Source organism: Clarias gariepinus, chromosome 3 (assembly GCF_024256425.1).
Source record: "Clarias gariepinus isolate MV-2021 ecotype Netherlands chromosome 3, CGAR_prim_01v2, whole genome shotgun sequence".
Lineage (NCBI taxonomy): Eukaryota > Metazoa > Chordata > Actinopteri > Siluriformes > Clariidae > Clarias > Clarias gariepinus.
The window spans coordinates 26,200,561-26,227,107 of record NC_071102.1 but is presented as its reverse complement, the minus strand read 5'-3'; the positions used below and the strand labels follow the sequence as shown (position 1 = coordinate 26,227,107).

The 26,547-nt window shown below is 37.4% G+C and overlaps 1 protein-coding gene across 1 annotated transcript in view; it reads right to left on the bottom strand.

Moving 5' to 3' along the window:
* csmd2 (CUB and Sushi multiple domains 2) overlaps window positions 1-26,547 on the bottom strand; it is a 393,418-nt gene that overhangs the window by 137,254 nt on the left and 229,617 nt on the right. The window contains exons 13-24 of the mRNA XM_053492012.1: window positions 23,536-23,718; window positions 19,733-20,059; window positions 15,203-15,397; window positions 13,756-13,894; window positions 11,754-11,941; window positions 10,592-10,780; window positions 10,160-10,276; window positions 9,826-10,041; window positions 9,379-9,567; window positions 8,264-8,433; window positions 7,765-7,921; window positions 4,039-4,230 (exon numbers count right to left, since the gene is read on the bottom strand). Coding sequence (XP_053347987.1) covers window positions 4,039-4,230; window positions 7,765-7,921; window positions 8,264-8,433; window positions 9,379-9,567; window positions 9,826-10,041; window positions 10,160-10,276; window positions 10,592-10,780; window positions 11,754-11,941; window positions 13,756-13,894; window positions 15,203-15,397; window positions 19,733-20,059; window positions 23,536-23,718 — 2,262 coding nt within the window. The remainder of the gene's footprint in view (window positions 1-4,038; window positions 4,231-7,764; window positions 7,922-8,263; window positions 8,434-9,378; window positions 9,568-9,825; window positions 10,042-10,159; window positions 10,277-10,591; window positions 10,781-11,753; window positions 11,942-13,755; window positions 13,895-15,202; window positions 15,398-19,732; window positions 20,060-23,535; window positions 23,719-26,547) is intronic.

Genomic DNA, 26,547 nt, shown 5'->3' with positions numbered 1-26,547 from the left:
AGCCTAATCTGCACATCTTTGGACTGTTGGAGGAAACCGGAGAACCCAGCGGAAACCCATCAAGCACAGGGAGAACATGCAAACTCCATGCACGCAAACCCTGAGGAGGGAATCGATCCTGGACCCTGGAGTCACAAGGCATCAGTGTTAACCACTAAGCCACTGTGCCGTAGACAGTATTACATTTGTTAAAGGGGTATTTGTGTATGAACACATTGTAAAAAAAGTGTCCTGGGATGAGCAGAGGGCAGTCTTTAACATTAATCTGTCAGGCTGATTTTAACTGGTGGTAAAGCCCTGACACATTAGTTTTTTTTTGTTGTTGTTTTGAAGAGGGGACTTAATTGATCTGGCATTCTAGATCTTTGCCAATGACAAGTTTCTGCTTATAAGCAGCAGCTTTTTAATCACACCAGTCCACACAACAGCACAAGACCGACCTTTGATATTTTTCTAATGCAGTGAATACAGCCTAGTATTTTTTTGTTCTAAATGTCATAGTTTATTTTAGAATCTAATTAATTCTGTAAATGACATTAATCCTTCTTTACCTTTCATTATATCACTGGAGAAAGGATGCAGAAAAAAGGTGAATGCGGAACAACTCGGAAACCTGCATCATCCAAATACCACGCATATAATATAACGTTATTCGCGCTTTTCTTCTCTCTCAGCTTTCGGAACTTTTATTTTCAGATGAATGTTCCCCTAGTGTAGATGTTAGGGTGATAAATCACTTTGAAACAAACCCATCTTCTTCAACTCCAGATATGACCTGCTCCACAAGTCATGAAACCACAGTACTCTCTCTCTCTCTTTCTCTTTCTTTTTCTCAGCATATATTTCAACTTGTATAAAATAAGTCTCCTAAAAGCTAGGCAAAATAAACAGAAAAAAATAAATACATTTCAGGATTTCACCGGAATACATCTTTTCTTTATATGATACTCTGTCATGAATTTTTCAAGAACCCAACCACAGTGTAGCATATAAGAATATAAAAGTGCATTGTAGTATGCTTACCAAGATCATAGGATCATAGTTTTTTTTTTTTTCTTCACTTCCTGGATTGCAGGAAGAAAGGTTCTTCCAATGTTCTGTTTTTATACACTTTCCTTCTGAATAGATTTGTGCCTTGTTATCCTAGGTACTGTACTGTACCTCAATTTGCTGACCATCTAGTCTTGCATTTACGTTTTTCGCACATGAAATCTCTTGGGCTTTCTACATCTCCGATCTATCTGATCCTAAACTGTCCAGTTGACTTACACTTATGGATTTAACAATGATGGCTCTGCTGGTGACCCCTGGTTTGGATTGCAGACATAAAAACCAAGGTCCTAGTAAGCAGACTGCGGACTTACTGTATGCCTGACTGCTTTTGGCTCCTGTGTGTAGGATTACTGTAAGTAAGCATTTACTTCAAACTCAAGAATGAGCCTTCATGAACAAACAGAAAACTCATACACAGGCTTCCGCAAGCAAACAAATACACACAAGTTGCATTAAATGACTGTCAAGAAAACTGCTCCATATTTACAGAGCAATTTCCCAGCAAGCATCAGGGCAGGGCACAAAAGTTTTAGAAGCCGTATGAAAAAAAAAAAAAAAAACTTGGGTAGTTGAGGTAAGTAAACAGAAATACCGAGGCACTTAACATTTAAAGTCAGCCTGTTTCATTTTTTATGAGGCATTCAGAATGCACTAAAGCTCGGGTCACAAAGGATGCAGTCTTTTACGTTGGTCATAGTGGAGACCATGATAAAAAATTCATGACAGTTTGAGTCAGACTGCAGGAGTAGCACACCCTCCATTTGGTTGGTACTACGCAAACGCAATTTACCATTTAACCAACCTGTAGTGATTATGTGTGTGTGTCTGTTATTCATTAACCACTTAAATCAATGGTGTATAAAAGTTTGGAAAATTAAAGGTATGGTATACTGTACATACACATAACGTACCAGTCAAACATTTGGACAATAATGTGAATAAATTTTTCTACAGTAAGGAACAATTTTGAAAATTCCCAAATGATGAAATAAATGGGATTAGGTAATTAAGTAACAACAACAACAGTTAGTTGACAGGAAGGTCAGCTATTTTGGAATAGTGATGCTGAACAGTAGCTTCCCGCAGCCAGGAGCCTAGAGAGAAAGCTAAGTGGACTCCATGGTTAAGGGTTTGATTGTATGCATGGAGTTTGCATGTTCTTCCCATGTTTGGTGGGTTTCCTCCGGGAACTCCGTTTCCTCCCACAGTCCAAAGACATGCAGATTAGCCTTATTGGCATTCCCAAAATTGCCAAGAGTTTGTGTGACTCCTGCAACAGATTGGCAACCTATACAGGATGTACCCCATCTTGTGCCCAAAATCTCCTTGTATAGGCTATTGGCCCTCAAGAGACTACTTATTGACCAGATAAGCAGTATAGAAGTTCAATAAATGAATTAATAAATTAAATAAATTACACATCAACTCAGTATGTATATCTTTATCTTAAATGATCATAGATTTCATACAACCTTGCTTATCTGGATCTCCAGCAACCCACAACTATGTAGCAACTTAGCATCATCATCATCATCATCATCATTATTATTATTTTACTCATAACTGGCTAGCTCATTCTAGAAATAATTCATATTTGTATTTAATTCTTCCATATAACAAGCTCTCAATAATTAAGTGGTTGTGTTCGTGGTGGCACATTATTGCTGTGTTTAGAAGAAACAATTTAAAATTTTAATTTCATCTTTTAACCTGTTTCAGGCAAAGTTAAAGATGGATGTTTTTAACGGTCAGTGTCAAGGAACAGTGCAATCTGTAAGACACAATGCTCCTTGAAACTCTGCGTATTTTAAGGATGAGGGATTTGTCAGTCGGTCAATCATGCCAGCCAGTCAATAAGGAAGATAGACTATTCTTGCCGACGTGAAATGGCACACAGTAATCATGGCTTGATTTCAACCAGAGCGGCAGTGCCCAAAGCTATCAAGGTAAGGACTCCAATCTGTCTGTCTACACAACTAAATTTTCACACCCACATAGAGCTGGGTACTAAACTAAGGAAGTGCTGGCTTACTGGGTGAAGTACACGACTACTTACTATTCTTCAATCATTTAATTTATTTTCTATACCTGAAGCCTATCCCAAGGATCTTGGGGACCTAAACAAGGTGCCCGTCCATTACAGGGCACACACAAACACACTTCGGGCAATTTGGAAATGCCAGTTAGCCTAACCTGCATGTCTTTCGACTGTGGAAGGAAACCGGGTATCCCGGAAAAGACCCACCAAGCACAGGGAGAACATGCAAACTCCATACACGGACCCAAAGGCGCTACTCGACCCTGGAGATATGAGACTCCCTGGATAGTGCTAATCACAGCACCACTATGCTGGAACTACTGAATATATCCAGTAATCCAGATCTTGGACTGACCAACATGCCATGCTTGCATCCTTGCACAACACAATTAACCTTCTTCTCATGTTTATTCTTTGCCAGTTGTAGTGTAAGTCACTTTGGTTTAAATTGTCAGGCAAATTATGTTTTTTATGTTACCGGGGTGGCACCCTCAGCGGTACGCATTTTTAATTTAACTTTTAGTGTGAACGTTATAATCATTCAAGGTACATAACTGGACCTTAAGTATTATGCTTGCATCTTTGATATAATACATGCAGCTTTTTAGGTAAAATTCACAGTGGCACGGTAGCACATACTCTTCAGATTCATCCTGTCCTATTTCATTATCAAAAGACATCCATGACCTCCAAACATCTGCTCAAGATGGAAATTTTGTCTGTGACAAAAAACGTACAGTCTGACACATTTCATAGCAATTTCACACCATATTTCCTCAAAATTGCATTTCGCTTCTTCCCAGAAATGTTTTTCTAATCGCTGCATTACATTCATTTACCCTGTTTAGACCAAACAGCCAGATTGGATTGTTCAGAGAGCATTAAGGCACAGTACATTCAGTCTATACTCAGCGACATCTAGTATACACAGTATTCACAGGTCTTACCTATACACTGTGGTAGAGGGCTGTCCCAGGCTCTTCTCTCCCCTCTGAGGCATGTCAGCACCTCATTACCCTTTAAGGTATAACCAGGGTCACAGCTGTACGACACTGTGCTTCCTGCGAAGTGACCTTTATCCTCAAGCTTATAGCCGAACTGAGGCATGCCTGGATCCTCACATTTCACCAGATCAAAACCTGAGAAAGAGGGAAATACAGATTCAATTGGCTTTTTACATGAAACATGACCTTTGTTATTATGTGGTAAGATTAAAACCTGTTACAGAAAACGAGAGCAAAATGAAAAAAAAAAGGTCTATTCACAACAAAATCACTTACAGCAGATCTCAGTCATGCGTGAGTTAATATGTACGCTGCCGCTCCTGAGCCCTCTATTATTCATTCTGACCTGAAATCGCTATAGAGCTTGAACAGATGTGCGTAACCACTGTATGGCAAGGAGTACAGTTTAATTGTTGCTACTGTACCGTAATAATTACCACAACAGCTTCAGGAGAGCATGTATCTGACTGTAGAAGCGTCACCATCATCTACTGTATAACAATTTATCCTGTGTACAGGGCACACACATATGCACAATCACACGCTCGTTCACACACTACGAGCAATTTGGAAACACCAATTAGTCTAATTTGCATGTTTTTGGAACGTGAAAATTATTTCTTTAAGAATTTGCAATTATTTCTATAGCAATATTTGACACTGTCTGTATTTTATTATTTATAACATATACAGTACTTATTTGGTCCTGGTTTCTTTTCTGGGCTTTAAATATTTGCTCAAACATCTGCTTGAGGACCAGATGACAATGTTTTGGAAAAGTACAGTATAAAAAGTAGAGGGCACAACAGGCCAGCCAGATAGCTTTGGAATTTGTAAGTATGATTATCATTAATTTGCTTTGAGATTATTTGGCCTGAAGGATAATATTTTTTTTTGTTTGTTTCAGAAGGCCACTAGCCAAGAAAGACCAAATTGTCCACAATCTGTATGATCACGCATGCCGTCCAAATATGGACAATGACTTTGAGATGGACTCAAGGACACTGATTCAAGTGATGGAAAGGAATGTCGAGATGACCATGAACTGGAAGAAAAGACACTAATTTGATAGTTATGTGGACATCATGGCAACAAAAGTAAGTCATTTAAACACAGAAAAATGGCACAAGACAGGTATTTGCTGGCAGAAAATGGATTTCATCAGTCCCAATGCTGACTTTTCTGGTCGGGATATCGCTAATGATCCCGTCTGCCCCCATACACCCCTGGAGTACTTCTGAAAGTTTGATCGTGTCTGAAGACATGATCCACAAGGCTCTGACAGATAACACAAATGAGAACATTTTTCAAAAGAAACAAGAGTCACCAGCACAAAGGAAAAGAGCAAATGCCTGGCATGTACCTAAAGATGAGACTAGTTCAAATGTCTGGAGTCCGTCTGTATTGGGAGACCGACATGTTTCATTTGTGATGTCACAGAACAGATTCCAATGCCTTCTGAGATCATTACACTTATTGTACAACTGTTTTCCCGGTGTCTCAGATGGGAAAAACTGAAGGGAAGGGAAAAAACTCTAAAAACTCAGACCGTGGCTTGATGCGTTCAGGGAGAAATGCCTGCAGGTGGTACCAGAAGAACACAACTCTGTGAATGAAATGATGAATCCTTTCAGCAGCCTCAAACAAGCCACACCAATGGGGGTTCAATTCGAAGGTAAGGATGGGAATCTCCGGCACACTGTGCGACTTTGATGTGTATCAAGGCAGTGTGAATGGAATGTGTGCTAGACCTGAACTTGTATTGTCAGGGGATTTTGTGATGAAGCACAAGGTCACAGCTATAAGATCTATGCAGACAACTGTTTCATCTGCATCCCACTGATCGTTAAGCTGCTTGACCATGGAATTCATTACACTGGGACACACATGCCTTCCCAACTGTAACCTTGATGATGAGAAAAGCTTAAAGTTGAAAGGAAGATTTGATGTCAGAGCGACAGCAAACCAGCGCATCTGTGCTGTGAAATGGTACGACAACAGGGAGGTCACACGTTTGTCATTATTTGCTGGCCCAGAACCGGCAGAGAAGATTCAATGCTGGGACAAAGCCACTAAAGGATACAGTACACAAGTTGAGAGGCCTTAAATTGTGGGTGCCTAGAACAAATATTCATGGAAGGTGTTGATTTGTTGAACCTATTTGCAGCAAAGTATGTTTCCTTTGACATTTTCATGTGAAAACAAATAGACAACGCTGTAGTTGTGGTAAAGGCTACACCAACACACTTTGCAGTGTGTGCAATGCCCGCCTCTTCTTCTCAAAAGACGAGAAGTGCCTTAGGGCTATAATAAAATTAGATATTATTTCTATTTTACATAGTAAATGTTAAAATTTTCTGTTTATCCATTTGAAAATGATGTGTGATTATGGTTATTGTATGATTATTAGTGTATAGCTAAATAAGCAATAAATACTCCAAATGGACTCTTAGTTGTCTCAACATTTGTTCAGATAGTGTGAGTTTAACCACTGAAATTCCCAATGTTTATCAAAAAGTTTTAAGATTTGCGTGTCACAGTTCTAGTTGCTTTTGCTGTACATTATCTCTCAGATGCCTTAAAGCACGGTAGAAGAATTCGCTATTGACAAACTGGCTCTCCTCGGGATGAATTCTCGATGCACAATGCCGCAAATGTTGATAACGACGATAAGCATGCACTTGGTCAAGCTGAGGACCTGCTTCGCTGGGTCAACAGCCTGGGAACAAACGTTGTAGCAACATCATGCATGTTTAAATTACATTAATTTTTTGTTCTAACTTGCTGTCGGTGATGAAAAGATGTGGCAACGCACATATCCCTAGCTGCACAGCTCCGGATGTATACAGGAGGATGTCTTTTGGCACACTGACTTATGAAGGTTGGTGCTCGCTACCATCTGTTGGTGTGTTACAAAACTAGTCTCGAAACTTTTTGATATCACCTTGTATTACAACATTTGGCTAAAAACTTGATGTAAAAATTTTTATAAACCTATTGATTTCTGTATTAGAGTCTTACAACATCTATTTTTAATATTTGTGTCTTTAATGGAATGATACCAGCTATAGTTATTCCCTTACATGCATTCAACAATTAACAAAAAAATGTTTTCTAAGTCAAATAACAGATTGGATTGATACAAAGCATTGACATTGAGTCCATGTGAAAGTTTATAACGTGTTAAAATGAGCAGATTGTTATTGTTAATTCTGTGCTATATATATATATATATATATATATATATATATATATATATATATATATATATATATATATATATATATATATATATATATATTATATGAAAAAAAGAACATAATCCTAACCCTAACCCCTAACCCAGGCACTAACCACTTAGCATCATTTAGAACATTCATCAGTATACCACCACAAACATTTTAATCAATTCACTTATTTATAATCATTATATCAGTTATGCATTGTTGGTTAATTCCTAATTTAAAAGTTATTGGTTTATTTAACTTAATCAAAAAATAAATAATAATATGGCTTATGTTTTTGTGTTCATTATAACTAATGCAGTAAATGGTACTCGCAAATAAGAAAAGGTTTCATATACAGAGCATTTAACGTTTCATAGTTGATATGATTCAATATGACTGGATTTGCATAATAATGATTCAAAGCACATCTGCTTTCACTCACTGGTGAAGTGGAGCTCGAAGCCTTTGCTGGTGTTCTCGCTGTTACTGATAAATTCCAGCCACATAGTGCTGGACGTGCTGTTCAGTGTCACCTCCATCAGCTCTGTGCCCGTGTAGACACCGAGCAAACGGGCACGATTACTGCTGCCATCATACACCTGGAAGCAAGACATACAGTTAAAACCAAAGAACAATGTAAAAGAAAATTTTATTTATAGCAAGTGACATCAACTTTAATACAATAAAATATAATAAGTAAAAGAAAAACCCTATGAAGAATTTTAAAACCTTAATTGTTTTCTTGATAAGCTATAAAAGACATTACATTTCCTTGTTCCATTCAAAACCATGGTGGGGGTGCAAACTTTTGCACTTTATGTGAAGCGCATATAGACTGTAAAACTGTAAACACTTCATGATGAATTGCACCAAAATCCCCCAACTTAATTACACATTCACATCCACACCCACACAAACACACACACACACTCTACACACACCATCAGCATGTCATCGTCCTCTAGGCGGAAGTCTCGAGCCCGGAGCTGAATGCCTTTGCCAGGCTGGGTCTGGATGGAGTAGATGCACTCGTGATTGTTGCCATAGTAGCCAGGGTAGTTTGGAGACAGGAGGATGCCTTGTTTTCCAGTCACAGAGGAACCGCATTCAGCTAAACACAGGAGAGGTCAAATGATACATGATACATGATGAACGAATACAGCACAAACATGCATGCAGAAAAGTCACACTGGAAAAAGGGGCCCGGAATCTGATAGCATTTGCACTGCTTTATTTAAATATGTAAATTTTTGTCCACACTGATTTTAATTCATAGTACATGTTGTTCTTGTTACAACAACTGGTACATAAAGAAACATTCTGATTAACTTTTTCCATTAGTGTATTTAGATAAAGTGTAACATAATGACTTAAAAGGGCACAGAATAATGAATTAAGTCATGCTCTTAATTATTACATTACTTTACATAGCTTTAACAAATAAATAGAAACCTTCAATTATGCATTACTAAAATGACAGAAATTTTCCAATAAAAACAACAGTTTTCTAGGATTAACACCACCAAATAGATAATTATGGAAAATCTTATGCATAACAATTTTCACAAACAGATTTCCTTTTTTCTGTCATTTTTACATTTAGGCATTTGACAGATGCCCTTATCCAGAGCGTCTTTATCCTGTAAACATGGTCACAGGGACCTGGAGCCTGTCCCTGGAGACTTAGGGCATGAGGCAGGGTACACCCTGAACAGGGTGCCAATCCAACGCAGGGCACACATACTATGAGAAATTTGGGAATGGCAGTTAACCTAATCTGCATGTCTTTGGACTGTGGGAGAAAACCAGAGTACCCGGAGGAAAGCCACTAAGCACGGGGAGAATATACAAATTCCATGCACATAATGACGGGAATCAAGCCTGGACCCTGGAGGTGCAAGGCGTCAGTGCTACCCACAATACCACCAACTGGCAATCCAATGCAAACGAATTATATCTTTACTCACTAAACTGGTGATTCTGTTTGGGGGAACATGACAGAAAGCATGCAGTTATTTAGTAAATAAAGCAAAATAAAAAGCATGTGACCACCTACCAACACACCTTGGGAGAGGGGAACTCCAGACCCGTCGCCGCCCCCCTAAACACACCACCTTCGCTGGCCCCTCCAACCGGTACCCAGGAAAGCAGGAGAAGAAGAGCGCATCACCTACGCCAAATTGCAGTCCCTTACGAGTGCTGAAAGAAGGCACACCTGGATCCTCACATGGCTCTAGATCATACTCTGAAGAAATAGAAAAGAATAGGCAGCTCACTCACTCATTAGTTTTTGGTAAGCACTTTATCTTGGTCAGGAATGTCAGGAAGGCTGGAAGCGAGGCACAAATCCACTTTGTATAAGATACCATCTATATATTTTATCAAGGCTTGGGACCTCGACTTACCAATGAGCTATCAATGACCCACAAATACATCCAGGCAACTTTACTAAAAAGACATTATTTGCTGGATTATGAAAACACAAGCTACTGAGAACTCATACCTGAGAACGTGATGTTGAACCCCTCGTACGACACAGAAAAGTCAGAAAGGAAGCGGATCTGAGCAGTGTAGTTCCCAAACAGACCAGCACTGAGGGGAGGAGGCAGTATGGAGCCTGTCAGCCTCCAAAGTGGCCGAGAAAAACTGCCATTCTCCGTCACCAGGAGACAGTCATGAGGGCTCTCCAGATGAAAGGTGTGAAAGGTAAACTGGACACCTGGTAAAAAAAGGGAGCCGATGAGACATAAAGGCATTCTCCAATTACCAATTAATTAATTTGTTTATTTGACTTGACATTTTTAAAAGATTTACCCCAAAGCTAAAAGCATGTTTACCTTTGCCATGTGAGGTCTCGATCAACCAGGTACAGTTAAGGTTGTGGGGGTAGAAGTCTGGAAAGCCGGGTGACAGGATAGTGCCAGAGTTGCCCTGAATAAACCCGCCACAGAGTGCTGGGGAGAGCGGGAGTATCGTTTAAAACATAGCACCTCTCTAAGCTTTCACAAGGCACTAAAAGCAAGTTTACAAGACTTGCCCTTCCAAAGGACATAACCATATGGAGGCAAATTATTTCTATTATTACCCAAAGGGAGAAATCAATAATGGCCTTCAAGCATTTATGGTAGTATAAGCAAACGGGATGGGAAGGGTAGCTTGAATTCTTTCTAGTACTGAAGCAACGATGCTGCTGAAATAAATTACCTGTCCCTAAAGTATCCTTTTCTTAGACAGGAAACTTTTTTCATATGACTGAAACCCGAACATACCATCGCAGCTGGGAAGGGGTCGATTCCACTGGAAATTGGGCTCGCATTCTAGAGGGTCAGGGTCACTCAGGGTGTATCCCGCATCACAGGTGAAGGTCACGAGTGCACCTACGTAGAAATCATTACCATGGCGTTGACCGTTGACCGGGATCCCAGGATCAACGCAGTGATCAGACTGGAGCTGCAAAGCTATTGGAGAGATTTTAAGAAGAAGCATCATCAAAATGGTCAAAAGACATGCAGCTGGACTGGAGAATTCTTTCGTTAATGAATACAAATATGGACAATCACTTCACAGTGTTTTCCTCATATAAAAACTCTCAAACTCTCCAATGAACACATCTTGTCTGTATAATCTGATCAGCTCAGTGATTCTGAATAATTGAATTCAAGCTGAGATTTATGGAGCGACAGTGACAACCATAATCAATTAAACCACATCCACGGAGTCATACAAAAATGCCAGCTTGTGATGTACAGTAAGCTCCAAACACATTTCAGCTTTTGTCAGTAATTATGCATGAAGTGAAAGTGTTCAAATTCAGCAGTCACACCTGAGTGAAGGTGTCACTGGTTTCTCATCACTGGAATAAAAAATAATATAATAAAAATTGCTATTATTTTACAAGGGTAGCCTTAAACGATTTTTTAAGCATCAAAGACATAAAAATGTATAAAAGTAACTAAATCAGGTTTTATCAAAATAAATGAAGGGATTATAAGTATATTGTAGTATTATCAATCACTCAGTCACTCATCATTAATACCGCTTTATCCTGTATTCAGGGTCGTGGGGGGCCTGGAGCCTATCCCAGGAGGCTAAGGGCACAAGGCGGGGTACACCCTGGACAGGGTGCCACTAAAGGATTATACGCTTTTATAATACATTTCTGTTAAATAATTCTTTTTTTATAACACCAGTAAAGGAACAGAATACTGACAACAGGGAATATTTAGTTGCTCAGGTTTAAAAAAAAACATCATACTGTACACCTACACACTGTATATCTGATACTAATTTAATATAAACAAGTTTCTACTTTCTATATTGAATTATGTAAAGTATGACCTGTTCACATTGCACCTTTTTTTCAGTACTTAAACAAATTATCTTAATGTGAATTTAATGATCATTATTTGAATGTACTTTAAAAGTTCTTACTCTCATATCGGATTCGAAAGCCAATGTCGGAATGACTCTTGTCCGTCGAGAATCGCAGGTACAGGAAGTTGGAGGTGCTAATGAGAAACTGGGGCACTTGGGTACCTTGGTAACTTCCAATTAGGGGCGATGAGGGATAGCGCCCGTCCCGCACTTCCAACACGTCATAGTTAACCTCTGTTCGAAACCTGCAGACATGAAAATATAAGATGATCTAGTAAAATACAACATGTTTAATTCTTAACATTTGACCTGGTGTGGCTCAGTGTCTGCCAAATGCCTAAATTTTAATCTCGCACAGGTTTTATGCCGGATCCCCTTCCTGTCGCAATCGTCAGATTTTCTACCAGGTTTTGGGACCATAGTGGGGAGGCTTGTATGGGGCATAGTGTTAACGGTCTTCCCAAGGGTAAGCGAGCCAGTGGTGGCATGGGCTTAAACTCTCGAATCTCCAATCAGCAACCCAGCGCTTCACCCTTCTGAACCACCACCGCCCAAAAAATATCAGACATTCTGCAACCTTCAAAATCGATTTTTTTTTTTACTTATTATAAAGATTTTTAAGCCTATAACATATCAAAACTATGAAGTAATAATGCACAGACATGAAACACTCTAAGCATACAGTATGATCCTGGTAAAGCTGTGCTGATGGCCACATAAACATGCAGGCAGCGCAGCTTCAGATCTAAGCCTGAGGATCCCGGTGTCAAATGAATAAATAATCAGCAGAGGCATATGCGTGCATGCAGATATTCATTTGTGCTCATGAGGGAGCCTAAGGCTGCAATAGTTCTCGCCCCGGCATATTGAAAACGTGCTTCTCTCCACCGGGAGTATACCATTTACAAGGCGAGAGAATTAGTTTGTATGACTATATCAATCTGTTAGCTGTAGTTGTGAATTTCGTTAGACCGGCCTGCCAGTACACTTGCTTGTGCACTAATCAGTGTAATGAATAAAATGTGCTATTTCAGGGAGAAGCCAGCCAAATGGAGCAGAACGCTATGTTTTATTGATGCTACATAAAATCAAAGACCAGACATTTTTTTTTTTTTTGTATTCGTTTTACACGGAGAGCTGTCAATCATGCTAATGGGAGCTTTGAGTAAAAATTGTTCCACACTGCAGACGATTTGTGCAGAGCTTTTGAAAAGCTCTTGTTTGCAACTGACTTTTGAAGGTGTTTTTAAAATATACACAGCCTGACCGAAAAAGGCACTGTTTAACTTGCATAAGCAAATTCCTAAGAACCTTTAATAATATAATTGCTGCTGTGATTAATATGTTTCATATGGCAACAATTTTTTTAACCCATAACCGATGCAGTGAGAAGCTTCTAATTTTTTTTTTGTTTGGTGAAATTGCATTGTAAAAAATCACTATATTGTAGTAGAAATCACAGTTATGATTTATAGTGAAAGTAACAGCATTTCTTCAAGCACAGCGCTACAAGAACTCAGCTTCAGGACTAAACCACTGTTAGACTAAATCTTTTGTTAGTGAGGTTCGTTGTTAGGGATTACAAAGTTTGGACTTTTGACCAATAGAAAAAGGTCCTGGGGTCTGATATGTCCAGATTTATCCTGTTGTAAGCACTGGACACATCACTTTATGAATTTCTGTTCTTACTTTGACATACTCATTTTGATGCATAGTGCAAATTAAAGTCAGCTGATGTACTGAATGACCAGGTTATTATAAATTACCAGTTTGTGGAGGTGGATGCCAAGACTTATTGAGATCCTTGTCCAAAAGCTAATGTAAATTAAAATTAAATGTTGTGACATTGCATAATGTTGTTGAAACAATGCTGGGGCAAATGTGCACCGTAATCAAATCTAAAGGCATAAATATTGGAGCTGTGCACTTGTTTAGTGTATAATACATATTGTAGCATTTATAAAATGATGTCATTTAATTAATATAAAAAGCATTATTATTATTATTATTATTATTAGTATTATTATAATAAAATAAACAAAACTCATCCAAATCTTACTTGTCAAAAATGATCTTGATTGGATATCCAGGTGAAGCCTCGATGATCCACTCACAGTTGAGAGCCTCTTTATAGAGCTCAGGCCAGCCAGGGGACAGGATAATGCCGCTGGGGGCTTTCAAATCTCCACCACATGGAGCTGCAAAAAGGACATACACAAACCAAGCTGCTTCTTTGTAAAACAACCTTAATTAACCTTCAGCAATTGCAACAAAGACTCATAAAATGTCTTATTTTCTAACCTCTCATCTGATGCACCACCTTGCTGTTACAGTATTTATTTCTTTTAACTGCACACCACAACTGTTTTATCAATTATTTAAATGGTTCATAGTGACAAACTTACTTTGATTTATTAGAATAATTATTCTAGCAAAAAAAGTATCTCTCTTTTAAAGAAGAGAAAATCAGTAGACGTCTGGAAACATTGGTGATGTCAGTCCACTGAAGCTGTAGAAAGACGTTATGCTGCTGTACAGTATAAAAGCAAATGTGCATCGTACAACAACAGTTTGAGATTGGAGAGAATCAGCCCTTTCAGGTAGATCATTTTATCAGATCACAGCATCTATGCTTCCACTACCCCACTGCTGGCTTCAAATAATTCACAGGATGGCGGATTTCATTTGATGAGGAGACATATATTTTACTATCTACATACTTTTCGTAGTATATAACAAAAGCATGAACCATCCCAAGGCTGAATGTGTGGACCTGGCTTCTTAAATATAAGTTATGCAATTTTTATGCAATCTATATATGCTTACTATATATAAAGTGTATCAGAATAAAAATAATTTTTAAGGCAAAAATTAGAATTGTAAATTGTAAATTAATTAGATTATTATTATTATTATTATTATATATTTACATGTTTAATTAATCGCTTCCTTCTATCCATCTATGAACCTCTGTAATCCAAATAGAGACCATGAAGGCCAGTGGAGACCACTGCATTTATTCCTATCTTGGACACCCATGGTAGGACCTCAATATAGGAGGTCAATATTCACACACTACGGGCAATTTGTAAAAAGGCAATTAGCCTAATGTCTTTGGACTGTGGGAAGAAACCAGAGTATCCAGAGAAAACCCACAAAGCACTGGGAAACATGCAAACTCTATGCACACAGACCCGACATGGGAATTGAATCCAGGACCAGGAGGTGTCACATAATCAATTTCTTAGTTTTGTAAGAATGTACTTTAGATAATAAAGGTAAAATACATTTAGTTTCTTTTTTTTTTCCTTTTGTTTCCAAAAAAAAAAAAAAAAAAATTCACAACATTGATTCGAATAATCCTTACAGTATGTACAAGGGGAAAAAATACAGCATAGCAGTTTATACAGTGCTTATTAACACAGTTTGTTTCCACAGAATATTGAGTCTATTACATAGTCAAAGGCTGGCAGGCTATGCCTTATCCATTTATGCACAGCACTGACCTTCACAGCGTGGTACAGCATTATCCCACACTACGTTGCCATCTTTAAGAATGCAGGAGATGGTCTGAGATCCATGAGTTTTCACAAAACCCTCCTGACACAGGAAAGAGATAGAACTACCCAGCTGCAAATTCTCTCCGAAACGCTTCCCATTGACCGGCACTCCAGGATCGGGGCACTCATTGTGGCGAAAAGCTAAGGAAGAGAGAGAGAGAAAAAAATAAAACATATATGAATAGAAAAATATGTGTGGGTGGCAGAAACTTTATAAACACAAGCTATAAATATAAGTAGTGTTGTAGACCATGGGCAGCTCATGCAGATTTGGCAAAATGACCAACCACCTGTCTTTGCAGAATGCAATTTTGCCTGACAAACTGATGCATGAGTAAATGGTACCATCAGCCCCGTCAGCTGAAAACATCATTACGACACAGATTGTATTCCGAATTCATGCATAAGAGTGACAGAATCGTCTTGTGGACATTTGTAGAAGGCCTGTGATTTCACACTCAGCACAAAGATATCTGGAAATCTTTTTCTACTCAGTATTATATTTGATCTGAAAGAAAGTATCTGTATAATTAATTAGTAATTTCCTTGTTACCAGGGCGAGAAATAATGCTTTTCCTTTGCCATATGATCTGATTTTCTTTTATACTGTACCGTATATAATTCTGAAAATTTCTGAACTGAAATCTCTTATGCATGTACCGCAACCAGAAGCATATTTGGTTATAAAGATACGGTAAAGGTTTTCAGAGCTTTAAACTTCTAAAAGTGGATTTAAATCTTTGCGGTATTGTCAGATTTTAAAGAACTGAAATGGGAAAGGGAATCTTACTTTGATTATTACGTACCATTACTGATCAGTTTCTGTCTCATCACTTGAGGTAAAGGGCACACTCATAGTCCTGGCTGATCATTTCTTTATTAATGTCTTTTTATTTATTTATTAATTAACCTAACCTTCACTCAGGAGTTAAAACTGTTCTTTTTTTTATCTGTAACGTTAAGGGATGTCCTTAATTCTCTTTTAATCTTATTTTGTTATGGTGCAGGAACGTTTTGACAGCTGGTGTGTCGTCATAAACTGAATTGAAGAGGCATTGGTCCATTTCATTATGATATTAATAAAAACATAAAAGAAAAGAAAATCACAATATCACACATAGGTACCATGGATATCTCTATATACTATATCTGTATCTGAGTGTTTAATTATTGATTTTTCATAAATTCTGTGTTTATTTAATAAAAGGGTTATTGATTTGATTGTCCTATTTTGTAAATTAAGAAATTAAGTATTAATAGCTATTGGCTATTGACATTTTGATCCACATTTACCAGATTAATTCTATTTGCAGGTTCAGGTTTGCTCAACTATGGCCTATAACTAATAAATGAGTGGATGTAAATCTTTGAAAAAGCATATTAAGATTAGATAATTATAATAAAAGCATACTTTGTTGGCCTTTTCCCCCCCAGTGGGCTAATTTAAACTGTGTCAAAGTGGGCTAATTTAAACTGTGTTTAGCTTATAATTTTAAATATGTATGTCTTTAACACCAGCTTTTAATGTTGATTACCAGCATATCAGTTCTATTTAAAACTAAGCTCCACACATTTTAAAGTCAGGCAAGCGAGTTAAGCCTGCAGTACAGTGCAAAAATCTTAAGCCAACCCACATTTCTTTATATTGTGCTTCCAAAGAGCCAGACTTTCTTGTATTTTTTATGTTAGTCTTAAAGGATAGTTCTCCAGCTTGCTGAAGGATTTTTTTTTTTGACTCCCGTTTTCAGTCCAGTCCCTTTTTTTTGCTTGTCAAGCCACACACCTTTAAATCATTAAAGCCATAAAAACATTTATCTTAAAGCCTTAACCAGAGAGAAACAGGTGCTGATGATGACAGATGATCAGACCGGTGATTAGTATAGTGGTGAATGCTGAATGTTTGGAACAGACAAGAGGGGAATTGAGATTGGTTGACAATTGTTTGATTTAATCTACATAATTTCACTTATTCAAATATGAAAAAATGGGGTGGTTCAAGACTCTTTCACAGTACTGGATGTTATTTTATTACTTTTTATTTATTTATTAAGTAACAATGTTTTAATTATTTAGTTATTTTTAATGTTGTGAAGCTGTTTATTAAACAAGTTAGTTCCCATTGTTACTGATGTTGATTTTATACTTGTTCACATAAACAAACAAACAAAAAAGAATCAATCAATCAATCAATCAATCAATAATAATAATAATAATAATAATAATAATAATAATAGTATTAATAATAAACACAGATGAACCATTAGTGCATCCTTAATCACGTTCTGAACCAATTTCCACTCTTATGACCTATACACATTTTATGTAGTTCATGCTGGAAATGCATAAATGTGACTTTGTACAGCCTCTTAATGAATTAAGTACAGAACCTTTCTACAAGATGATATTTTTGGCTTGTCATCATTGCTTTTGAGATGAATTCATTTCGCATATAACGTATTAATTTAATGTATTTTGGAAACACTCTCTGCATGGCATCTTTTGTTCTCTCTCTCTTAATCGATGTCTGTCTGTCTGTCTGTATGTCCTTCTATATGTCTTCACATCACAACTTAGAAATCTAGTGGATCCTCAAACAGATTTTTACAGCAGCCGGACCGGCTGTGTATCTCATCCATCACCATTACTCACATTTATTAAACTGCCAGCTAGCATTTCAGTAGAGTTTGCTATCCTCTTAATTAGCATAAGTGAATATAGCCTCCCATGGGAGACTTCCATTAAAAAAAAAAAAAAAAAAGGGGGTCCAAAAGGGGGGAGTCATGGCATGCGGATCACCTTCCTGACATCTTTAATGAACTCATTTGACTTAATTTTATTCTATACAGAATCTACTTGGAACCACAAGTAGTTTATTAGACACACATATCTGCTACTTAATAATCTGGAAAATCAGTGTATATAATTATTAATCAAACCAATAAACCTACATCTAAAGCACCCACAACACCTGCTACTATGAATGTAATGAGGACGGTGATGGTGAGGAAATATCCGGAGAAATGATTAAGTGCAGATACGAGGTAGAATGGAAAGTAGTAAAAGTGCAACAATGCTTCTTTGGTAAGTCAGACAAATTCAGGGCAAGGCAGTCTCTTGATCTGAAAATAACAACACCAACGGGGGAAAAATGCTCAAATGTTCAAAGGTTTCTCCGTAACTGCAGTAGAAATGCAAATTTACACTGTCTGAATTGCATTGAGGGCAGGATTTAGGAAATGCTGTTCATTTGTTCATTGTGCAGAAAAGCTAAAGACAAAAGCACAAGGAGAAAAAATACATTCTTAAACAAAAGAATAGAGTAACAGAGTGACAGAATGAGTCACCAGTTTCCAGCATAGACAAAACTCACATGGCCAATCACAATAAATGCATAATTCCAATTCATCTTTGCCATCATTATGTCAATTATCCACAAACAGTCATTTTTACCCAATATAATGCGTAAAATGCTTCACACGGAAAAACGAAGTTTCTCTAAATAAACTACAATGGGTGATTTCACAATCGACTTCCTATTTATAACCCGCATATTTAAAAAAAAAAACTTTAATTAATGTGTTTTAAATATAAACTTTAATAGAGCCTAGAGGACCTTTTCTGCTTGAAATCTAATGATTTAAATACAAATATTAATATTTCATATAATTTGTATCATTTAATTTTTTTAAACAACCTGGTTCATGAGTCAACCAATATACACAGTACTGTATCAACAAGAAAGACTTTTTTCCCGCCACCCCTCATTTCTTCATATTTTGCTTCCAAAGAGCCTTACTTTCTTGTATTTTTAATGTAGTTTTGAGAAACAGTTCTCCAGGCGTCCTGAGAGACTTTTTCCTGAAGGACTCAAATTTTTGGCAAGTTTTTGGTTCTCATTTCCAGTCCTAAGCAGTTTCATGATTAATTTTTGCATTCAATATACTGGTGTTACATTAATATACTGGTGATGCTGAATGCCAAGTGGTTGGAACAGACGGGAGGGGAAATGAGGTCGCTGCTGAGGTTGTTACAGTACATAAACAACTAATATTTTAAATAGTTTCTATTTAAAGTATTACACTTGCAGTCTAGCAAAGTAAAACATTTGTTCCCATTTAAATAATTTATGATATTATTGAACTTAATTTACTATGAAGAAACTGGTGGTGCCTCAAGACTTTGACACAGTACTGTATATTCTAATCGTATAAGCATGATTAGTTTTTAACCACATTTTGTAAAAATTTTTGACTGCATGCTGTAATCTTAAAACTGTTACTCAACAAAGAGCAAAATGCTGCCACTGTTAGTTACTTTGTCGCCTGATGGGTTATCCCATTATCTTTTTAAATCGATGTTTGCTTATATTTCCTATTTATATATTTATATTTTTTTACCCAAGATACATCATACACGTGCTGTGAAAAGTCTTTCAGAAAAATAACAAAAGAAACAGCAGAGCAAGGCAGGACTTACTCGTAAAAGTGATGTTGAAGCCCCGATCAGTATATGTGTGATCAGTGAGAAACTCCAGCCGTGCTACATGTCCACTCGTAGTGATTGGTGATGGCAGAACATCTCCAGAAAAACTGCCCAAAATGGGTGACTCAGCCTTTCCCCCATCTTTGATGGACAGGAAGTCAAACTGCTTTTCCATGCTCAAATCGTTGAAGGCCAGGTTGATCCTGCTCTCTGGCTTAGCAATGATTAGCCACACACAGTGCATGTTGTTCCCGTACTCCTGGGGGTAGTTGGGCGAGAGCAGAACTCCAGATGGTGTAGTAAAGTTAAAGAAGCAGGAGACTGAGAAAAGAGAAACATGATTTTTACTCTAAGTTTCTTAGCCCTTTTTTTTTTTTTTACTGCATTAACATTCAATATTTTGAAATGCTTATTACAGTATGCCACATGGTTTAAGGTTTTGTTAAATACAGTATAGTCACAACACAAGAGTGGATTTTTAGAATTTAAACACCTTTTAACAAGAACATGTGAATGATTTAACTATCATTAGCTAACTTAACTATTTGGCAATTAGTTAAATGTATTTTTTGTTAACTAATTATAAGTGCTAGCTAACTCAACTAATGTAAGCTAAATTACAGCTATATTTATATGGTGTCATATGGTGGTAGCCAATTAGAACTGCATGATAAAAAGCTTTTACTTTTAAACAATTTTGCTTTTGCTTAGCTAGCTAGCATTAATTAGCTAAAACAGTTTGTTACTAGGTCCCATTTAATGACTTTTTCATTTCTTGAAATACCAACTTTTAGTTAGTTAACACTCCATCCATCCATTCATCCATCCATCCATCCAAGCCTAATCTGCATGTCTTTGGACAGTGAGAGCCCATGAGGTGCAAGGCGACAATGCTAACCACTACTGTAAGCCACCGTGCCAACATTTAGCTAGCTAAAATGTTGTTAAGGTATCTTTTACTAATGTTAGGAGGAGGATAATAAAATTAGAAATTAAACTGCTAAAATTTTGTATTAAATATTTCCTGTTGTCAGATACAGTATATTAGTTAATTACCAAATTGGTTAACCTACATAGGTAACTATATAATAAATAATATCTGAAACTGTGTCAGGATTTAATTATTTAACACTTAAATAAGACCAGTTCAAACAATTCCTTATTCGTGTTTTCCAGAGGCAGTTTCTAGGTCTATCACCTCCTTCATTACTCTCAGTTAGGGATGAAATTATTCTATTTTTATAAATGTGGATTTGTGTATGCAGGTCTCATAATCACTTTGTATTAAATGTACTGTAATAGTCGTTTAATGAATTCAGTTTTTTTTCCTGCTTTTACCCTCAACATTCCACCTGTCCTAGAACATCAGAACTCATTTGCATGACCTAATTGCTGAGGCTGCAATTACTAATGTTGTTCATTTAACACTAAGGACCAAATACAGTGCAGTGGATGAATATTTCAATTAAATTTAAAAGTGTGAAATGGATTAAATGTGAGTTTGTTCAAGTGACTGGCTGAAGGTGAACCTTTGTCAGATGTTTAAGTGTATTGACATTTGCATAGGTGTTCATGACACTCAGTGGGCACATTGAACAGATTAAAAAAATTCTATTACCAGTTACAAATTATGTACAAGAAGGCATTAGACTGCTTTTGACTGAGCCAACGCCGGCTAAGTTGAACAGATCAATGATTGATCAGAACCTGTTTGTGAAGCAAGTTTACATATTTTTTGTACCTTTTTTAGTGAAGACATAGTACCATGGGTCCCATGATAAAAGCAAAGATGGTAGCAAAAAGAAAAAGGAGCCACTTTAAGTTTCATTTTTAAAGCAGCCGGTGCCAAGAGGAATCATAAATTAAGGTTATGTGAGGTGTAATGTCTATTTATTTTATATTGTACTTCATTTGCATGTCTTTCCTAAATGTTCTAATTGTTTAATATACAAAAATATGATTATAGTGTTGGGAAATTGGTTATATTGGTAATATTTTTTGGGTGCCTGGACAGATTATCTGTATTTACATTTTTTCTATCGTATCGCAATACAAATTGTTACCTAAACATTTAGCAGATGCCCCATATTCAGAAGGCTTACATTTCTATCAATTAAGGGTTAAAGGCCTTGCTCAAGGGCCCAACATGGACAACTTAGTGGTTGTGGGATTTGAACCTGGGACATTCCATACTGTAGTCCAAAGCATTAACCACTGGGCTCCCCCTGACGTGATAAGCCAATGTACCACTGTATATACACTCACCTAAAGCATTATTAGGAACACCATTCTAATACGGTATTGACCCCCTTTCGCCTTCAGAACTGCCTTAATTCTACGTTGCATTGATTCAACAAGGTGCTTAAGCATTCTTTAGAAATGTTGGCCCATATTGATAGGATAGCATCTTGCAGTTGATGGAGATTTGTGGGATGAAGCTCCCGTTCTACCACATCCTAAAGATGCTCTATTGGGTTGAGATATGGTGACTGTGGGGGCCATTTTAGTACAGTGAACTCATTGTCATGTTCAAGAAACCAATTTGAAATGATTCGAGCTTTGTGACATGGTGCATTATCCTGCTGAAAGTAGCCATCAGAGGATGGGTACATGGTGGTCATAAAGGGATGGACATGGTTAGAAACAATGCTCATGTAGCCCGTGGCATTTAAACAATGTCCAATTGGCACTAAGGGGCCTAAAGTGTCCCAAGAAAACATCCCCCACACCATTACACCACCACCACCAGCCTGCACAATGGTAACAAGGCATGATGGATTCATGTTCTCATTCTGTTTACGCCAAATTCTGACTCTACCATTTGAATGTCTCAACAGAAATTGAGACTCTTCAGACCAGGCAACATTTTTCCAGTCTTCAACTGTCCAATTTTGGTGAGCTCGTGTAAATTGTAGCCTCTTTTTCCTATTTGTAGTGGAGATGAGTGGTACCCGGTGGGGTCTTCTGCTGTTGTAGCCCATCCACCTCAAGGTTGTGTGTGTTGTGGCTTCACAAATGCTTTGCTGCATACATCGGTTGTAACGAGTGGTTATTTTTTAGTCAAAGTTGCTCTTCTATCAGCTTGAATCAGTCGGCCCATTCTCCTCTGACCTCTAGCATCAACAAGGCATTTTTGCCCACAGGACTGCCGCATACTGGATGTTTTTCCCTTCTCACACCATTCTTTGTAAGCCCTAGAAATGGTTGTGCGTGAAAATCCCAGTAACTGAGCAGATTGTGAAATACTCAGACCGGCCCGTCTGGCACCAACAACCATGCCACGCTCAAAACTGCTTAAATCACCTTTCTTTCGTATTCTGACATTCAGTTTGGAGTTCTGAAGATTGTCTTGACCAGGACCACACCCATAAATGCATTGAAGTAACTGCCATGTGATTGGTTGATTAGATAATTGCATTAATGAGAAATTGAACAGGTGTTTCTAATAATTCTTTAGGTAAGTGTATAAAGAAGGTATTGCTTTCCCTAAATTTAGCTTAATTATCCCAAGGGAAAGGCTTTGTGCACTGCACTAAAATATCTCCAGTTTGATGACATCTCCATGTCTTGAAAATCATTTTTGTCCACTCTCAAACAAAACCACCATCTGTCCACCGTGTGTGTTTTTCTCGCTTGCCCCCCAGGCTATGACCTTATTGGTTGGGTAATAACAAGTCACACAGTGTTTCTTTTAAAAGATAAAAAAGGCATTCCACCATGAACACTGGACATGACAGTTTTCCACAGGTTTACATGTAAAATATATCTTAGCATGAAAGAGAAATAGGAGCACTTACACACACAGCTGGGTTTCTTAGCTGACCACTGGTTGTTCTTTTGACAGGTGATGTTCTTTTTTCCCACCAGCTCAAAGGCAGGTAGGCATTCAAAATATAGTCTGTCCCCGTGCCTGAAGCCTGTGCCTTCTCGCTTGCCGTAAGCTGGAATTCCCGGGTCTCCACACCCTCCTTGGTCGATTTCTAAAAGACAAGACAAAGGAAATTGGGTTTATGTAGAGAAACTTCCATTATGAAGCTGCAAAGACAAGAACTAAATAAAACACAAAAGTTAAGCAATTAAGGGAAAATAAATAAATGTATATATATATATATATATATATATATATATATATATATATATATATATATATATATATATATCTCACAGCACCTGAACTTCCGTAAAGGTCAGGAGACTGAACTGCACTTTGATAGAGACTACCCTTATAGTGTGATCCATTCTCACCAAAGAGGAAGTCAAGTGGAAATGATAACTTCTATAATGTCAGAGCGGTGAGCCAGGATGTGACAGATAGAGCATGAGTAAAGAAAATAGGTGAGGAGAGGAAAATTATAGGCAGTCTTGTCAAAACCTGTTTTGTGTACTTTGGTTTTGCCTCCATACAACTGCACTTGAGAGTTGTTGTTTTTCTTTCTTTTCTTTTTTTTATGCAAGCAATGTGTTTAACAGCTCAAATAGCTCATTTATAGCTGACATAGATGGATGCAATGTTTATGAATTCTTGCTCAAGATATACAGGGGCTCATTAAGAATTTAACCTGAACTTGCTCTTGATGCCTTATGGCTAGAAAGACTGGTTTGTTTGAACAGAGCAGCAGGTAATTATGTCCTGACCGCATCGTCATAAAGAATGTCTCGGCATGCACCTAATTTAGAAAAGTAGAGAAAGTGGACAAGATCTATTTTAAGCCATTCTGTCAACATGCACAGTGAGCTGAATCTACATTTTTGCGAATATCATTTGTGAAGTCATATTGGAAGTCAGCTCTCTCTCTCTCTCTCTCTCTCCTAACATGCCTGCAGACTGGCCATGTATTGTTGTCTCTGACTGGCCCACACTCTTAATGAATTCCTTTCTCTCTCTCTCTCTCCCTCTTTCTCTTCTCCTCATCCCTCTACCTGTCTTGGCATGCCAGACCTCATTTGTGAGCAATAGACAAAAGCAAAACGGAGGGAAGGCACTGAGAAATTAAAGACAGGAGAGAAATGTGAGAATTTTGTCTCTAAGGAGAAAAGAAATCTGAATAACCCAATCCTGAAAAATGTGTGCCAGGGGCTTGAGCAGGAATATTACCAAAGATAGTGAATATGGATGTTCTTCTCTTTCAAAACCCCCTACCCACCTCACCACCCCTTTCTCCACAGAGATTACTATGAGTTCACCAGAATCTATTCACTCTTTTCAGTCCTGGATATAAGAAAAGTATTGGAAACAATATGTGATGAAGTATGGAAAGATGCTTAGACTATGTTTAGTCCGCTTTGTCTACTGTAGTCTTAGTAAGCGAAATACTTACTTTATTATAATATGCTTAAGAAAATCATGACTCAAGTAAAAGTGAAGACACTGAAATGACTCCATGAGTAAGAAACTGAATACGAACAGATTGATCTGTAAATCATTCACAGGAGTATGCACACAGTAAACTGGTATAACTTTGCGTATAAGGGGGTAAGGTAAGGTCCATCAACGTGCCATTGGGTAGGGGAGACTGGGCCTTCTTGTCACATGGGATAGTCGTCACATTGTTAATATTTTCATGACAAGAGGGTGGAACTACTACTGTAGTTTTGTACCTTTACGTGGTCTGACGTCTGGCCACAGTGTTAACAGAGATGAGCACCGATTTGCCATTGTTAACACTACAGTACCAACTTGTACAAAAGTTGTTACAAAAATGTAACAAATGCACATCTGGACTTGTTAAAGGAAAAAATACAGTGTCTTGTTATGCTTCAGTTAATGTTCTGTTTTAAGCCAATTTTAAGATAGAGCTAACATTAGCAAAGATGGCAGTTTGGGCAACTTGTCTCAATCATTTTAGAGTAAGTTGTCATTTTAGAGTAAGAGTCATGTTGCCTACTGCCATCTCCACCCACCAATCAATTCTAGAGGACATCTGGGTATTTCTAAAAGTTTGTTCAAGAAAACTAGCCCTATCAAGGAATACTAACAGTATTAAAACTGTTTATCAAAGTAAACAAAACTAAATATCTGTTTGCATATTTCTTGTTCGCAAACCCTGTAACAAGATGGTGACTCACTGACGTCACGGAACTTTTGTAGTGTTCTTCTATTATATTTCTCTTTTAGTGCTGAACCATAGCTTCTTTTAGTTGCTGTTAGTTTTGGGCACTCTCTCCCTTTAGTCTCTTCTTTGGGAGATGAAATGCATGTTTAATTGATTTATAGTCTGGTGACTGACTTGGCCAGTCTAAAACCTTCCAGTCCTTTCCCCTGATAAAATTCTTTGTTGTGTTGGCAGAGTGTTTTGGGTCATTGTTTTGCTGCATGATGACGTTCCTCTCAATTAGATTGGACGTTCCTCTCAATTAGATTGGACGTTCCTCTCAATTAGATTGGATGTTTGATAATAAATACCGTCTTTATAGGTAAAACCCAGCGCTCAAACCAAAAGCCTAAATGCAAAGCTATTAATTATTTAAATACAAAAAGCTTATGGGATATTAAAGCTTTAAACAGTTCATACAAGTACAAAATAATTAAATTAGCATTACATGTAAAAAAAAAAAAACTTTTTGCTAAAGTGAAATATAATTAATTAACATAATATACATTTTGTTAATGCAATAAATGAACTGTGTGCAAAGATTAAGCTGTAATCTAATAATTTAGCTCATGTTTCCTGAGAAGTTTCCTGAGATTTAAGTTTTAAAATATATGAAACAGCTGTAACAGAGCTGCTGGATCTTTTGTAAATGATTGGCTTTCTTTCTTTCTTTTTTTATCTAGATTTTTTGATAATATATGAAACCACATGCATTTT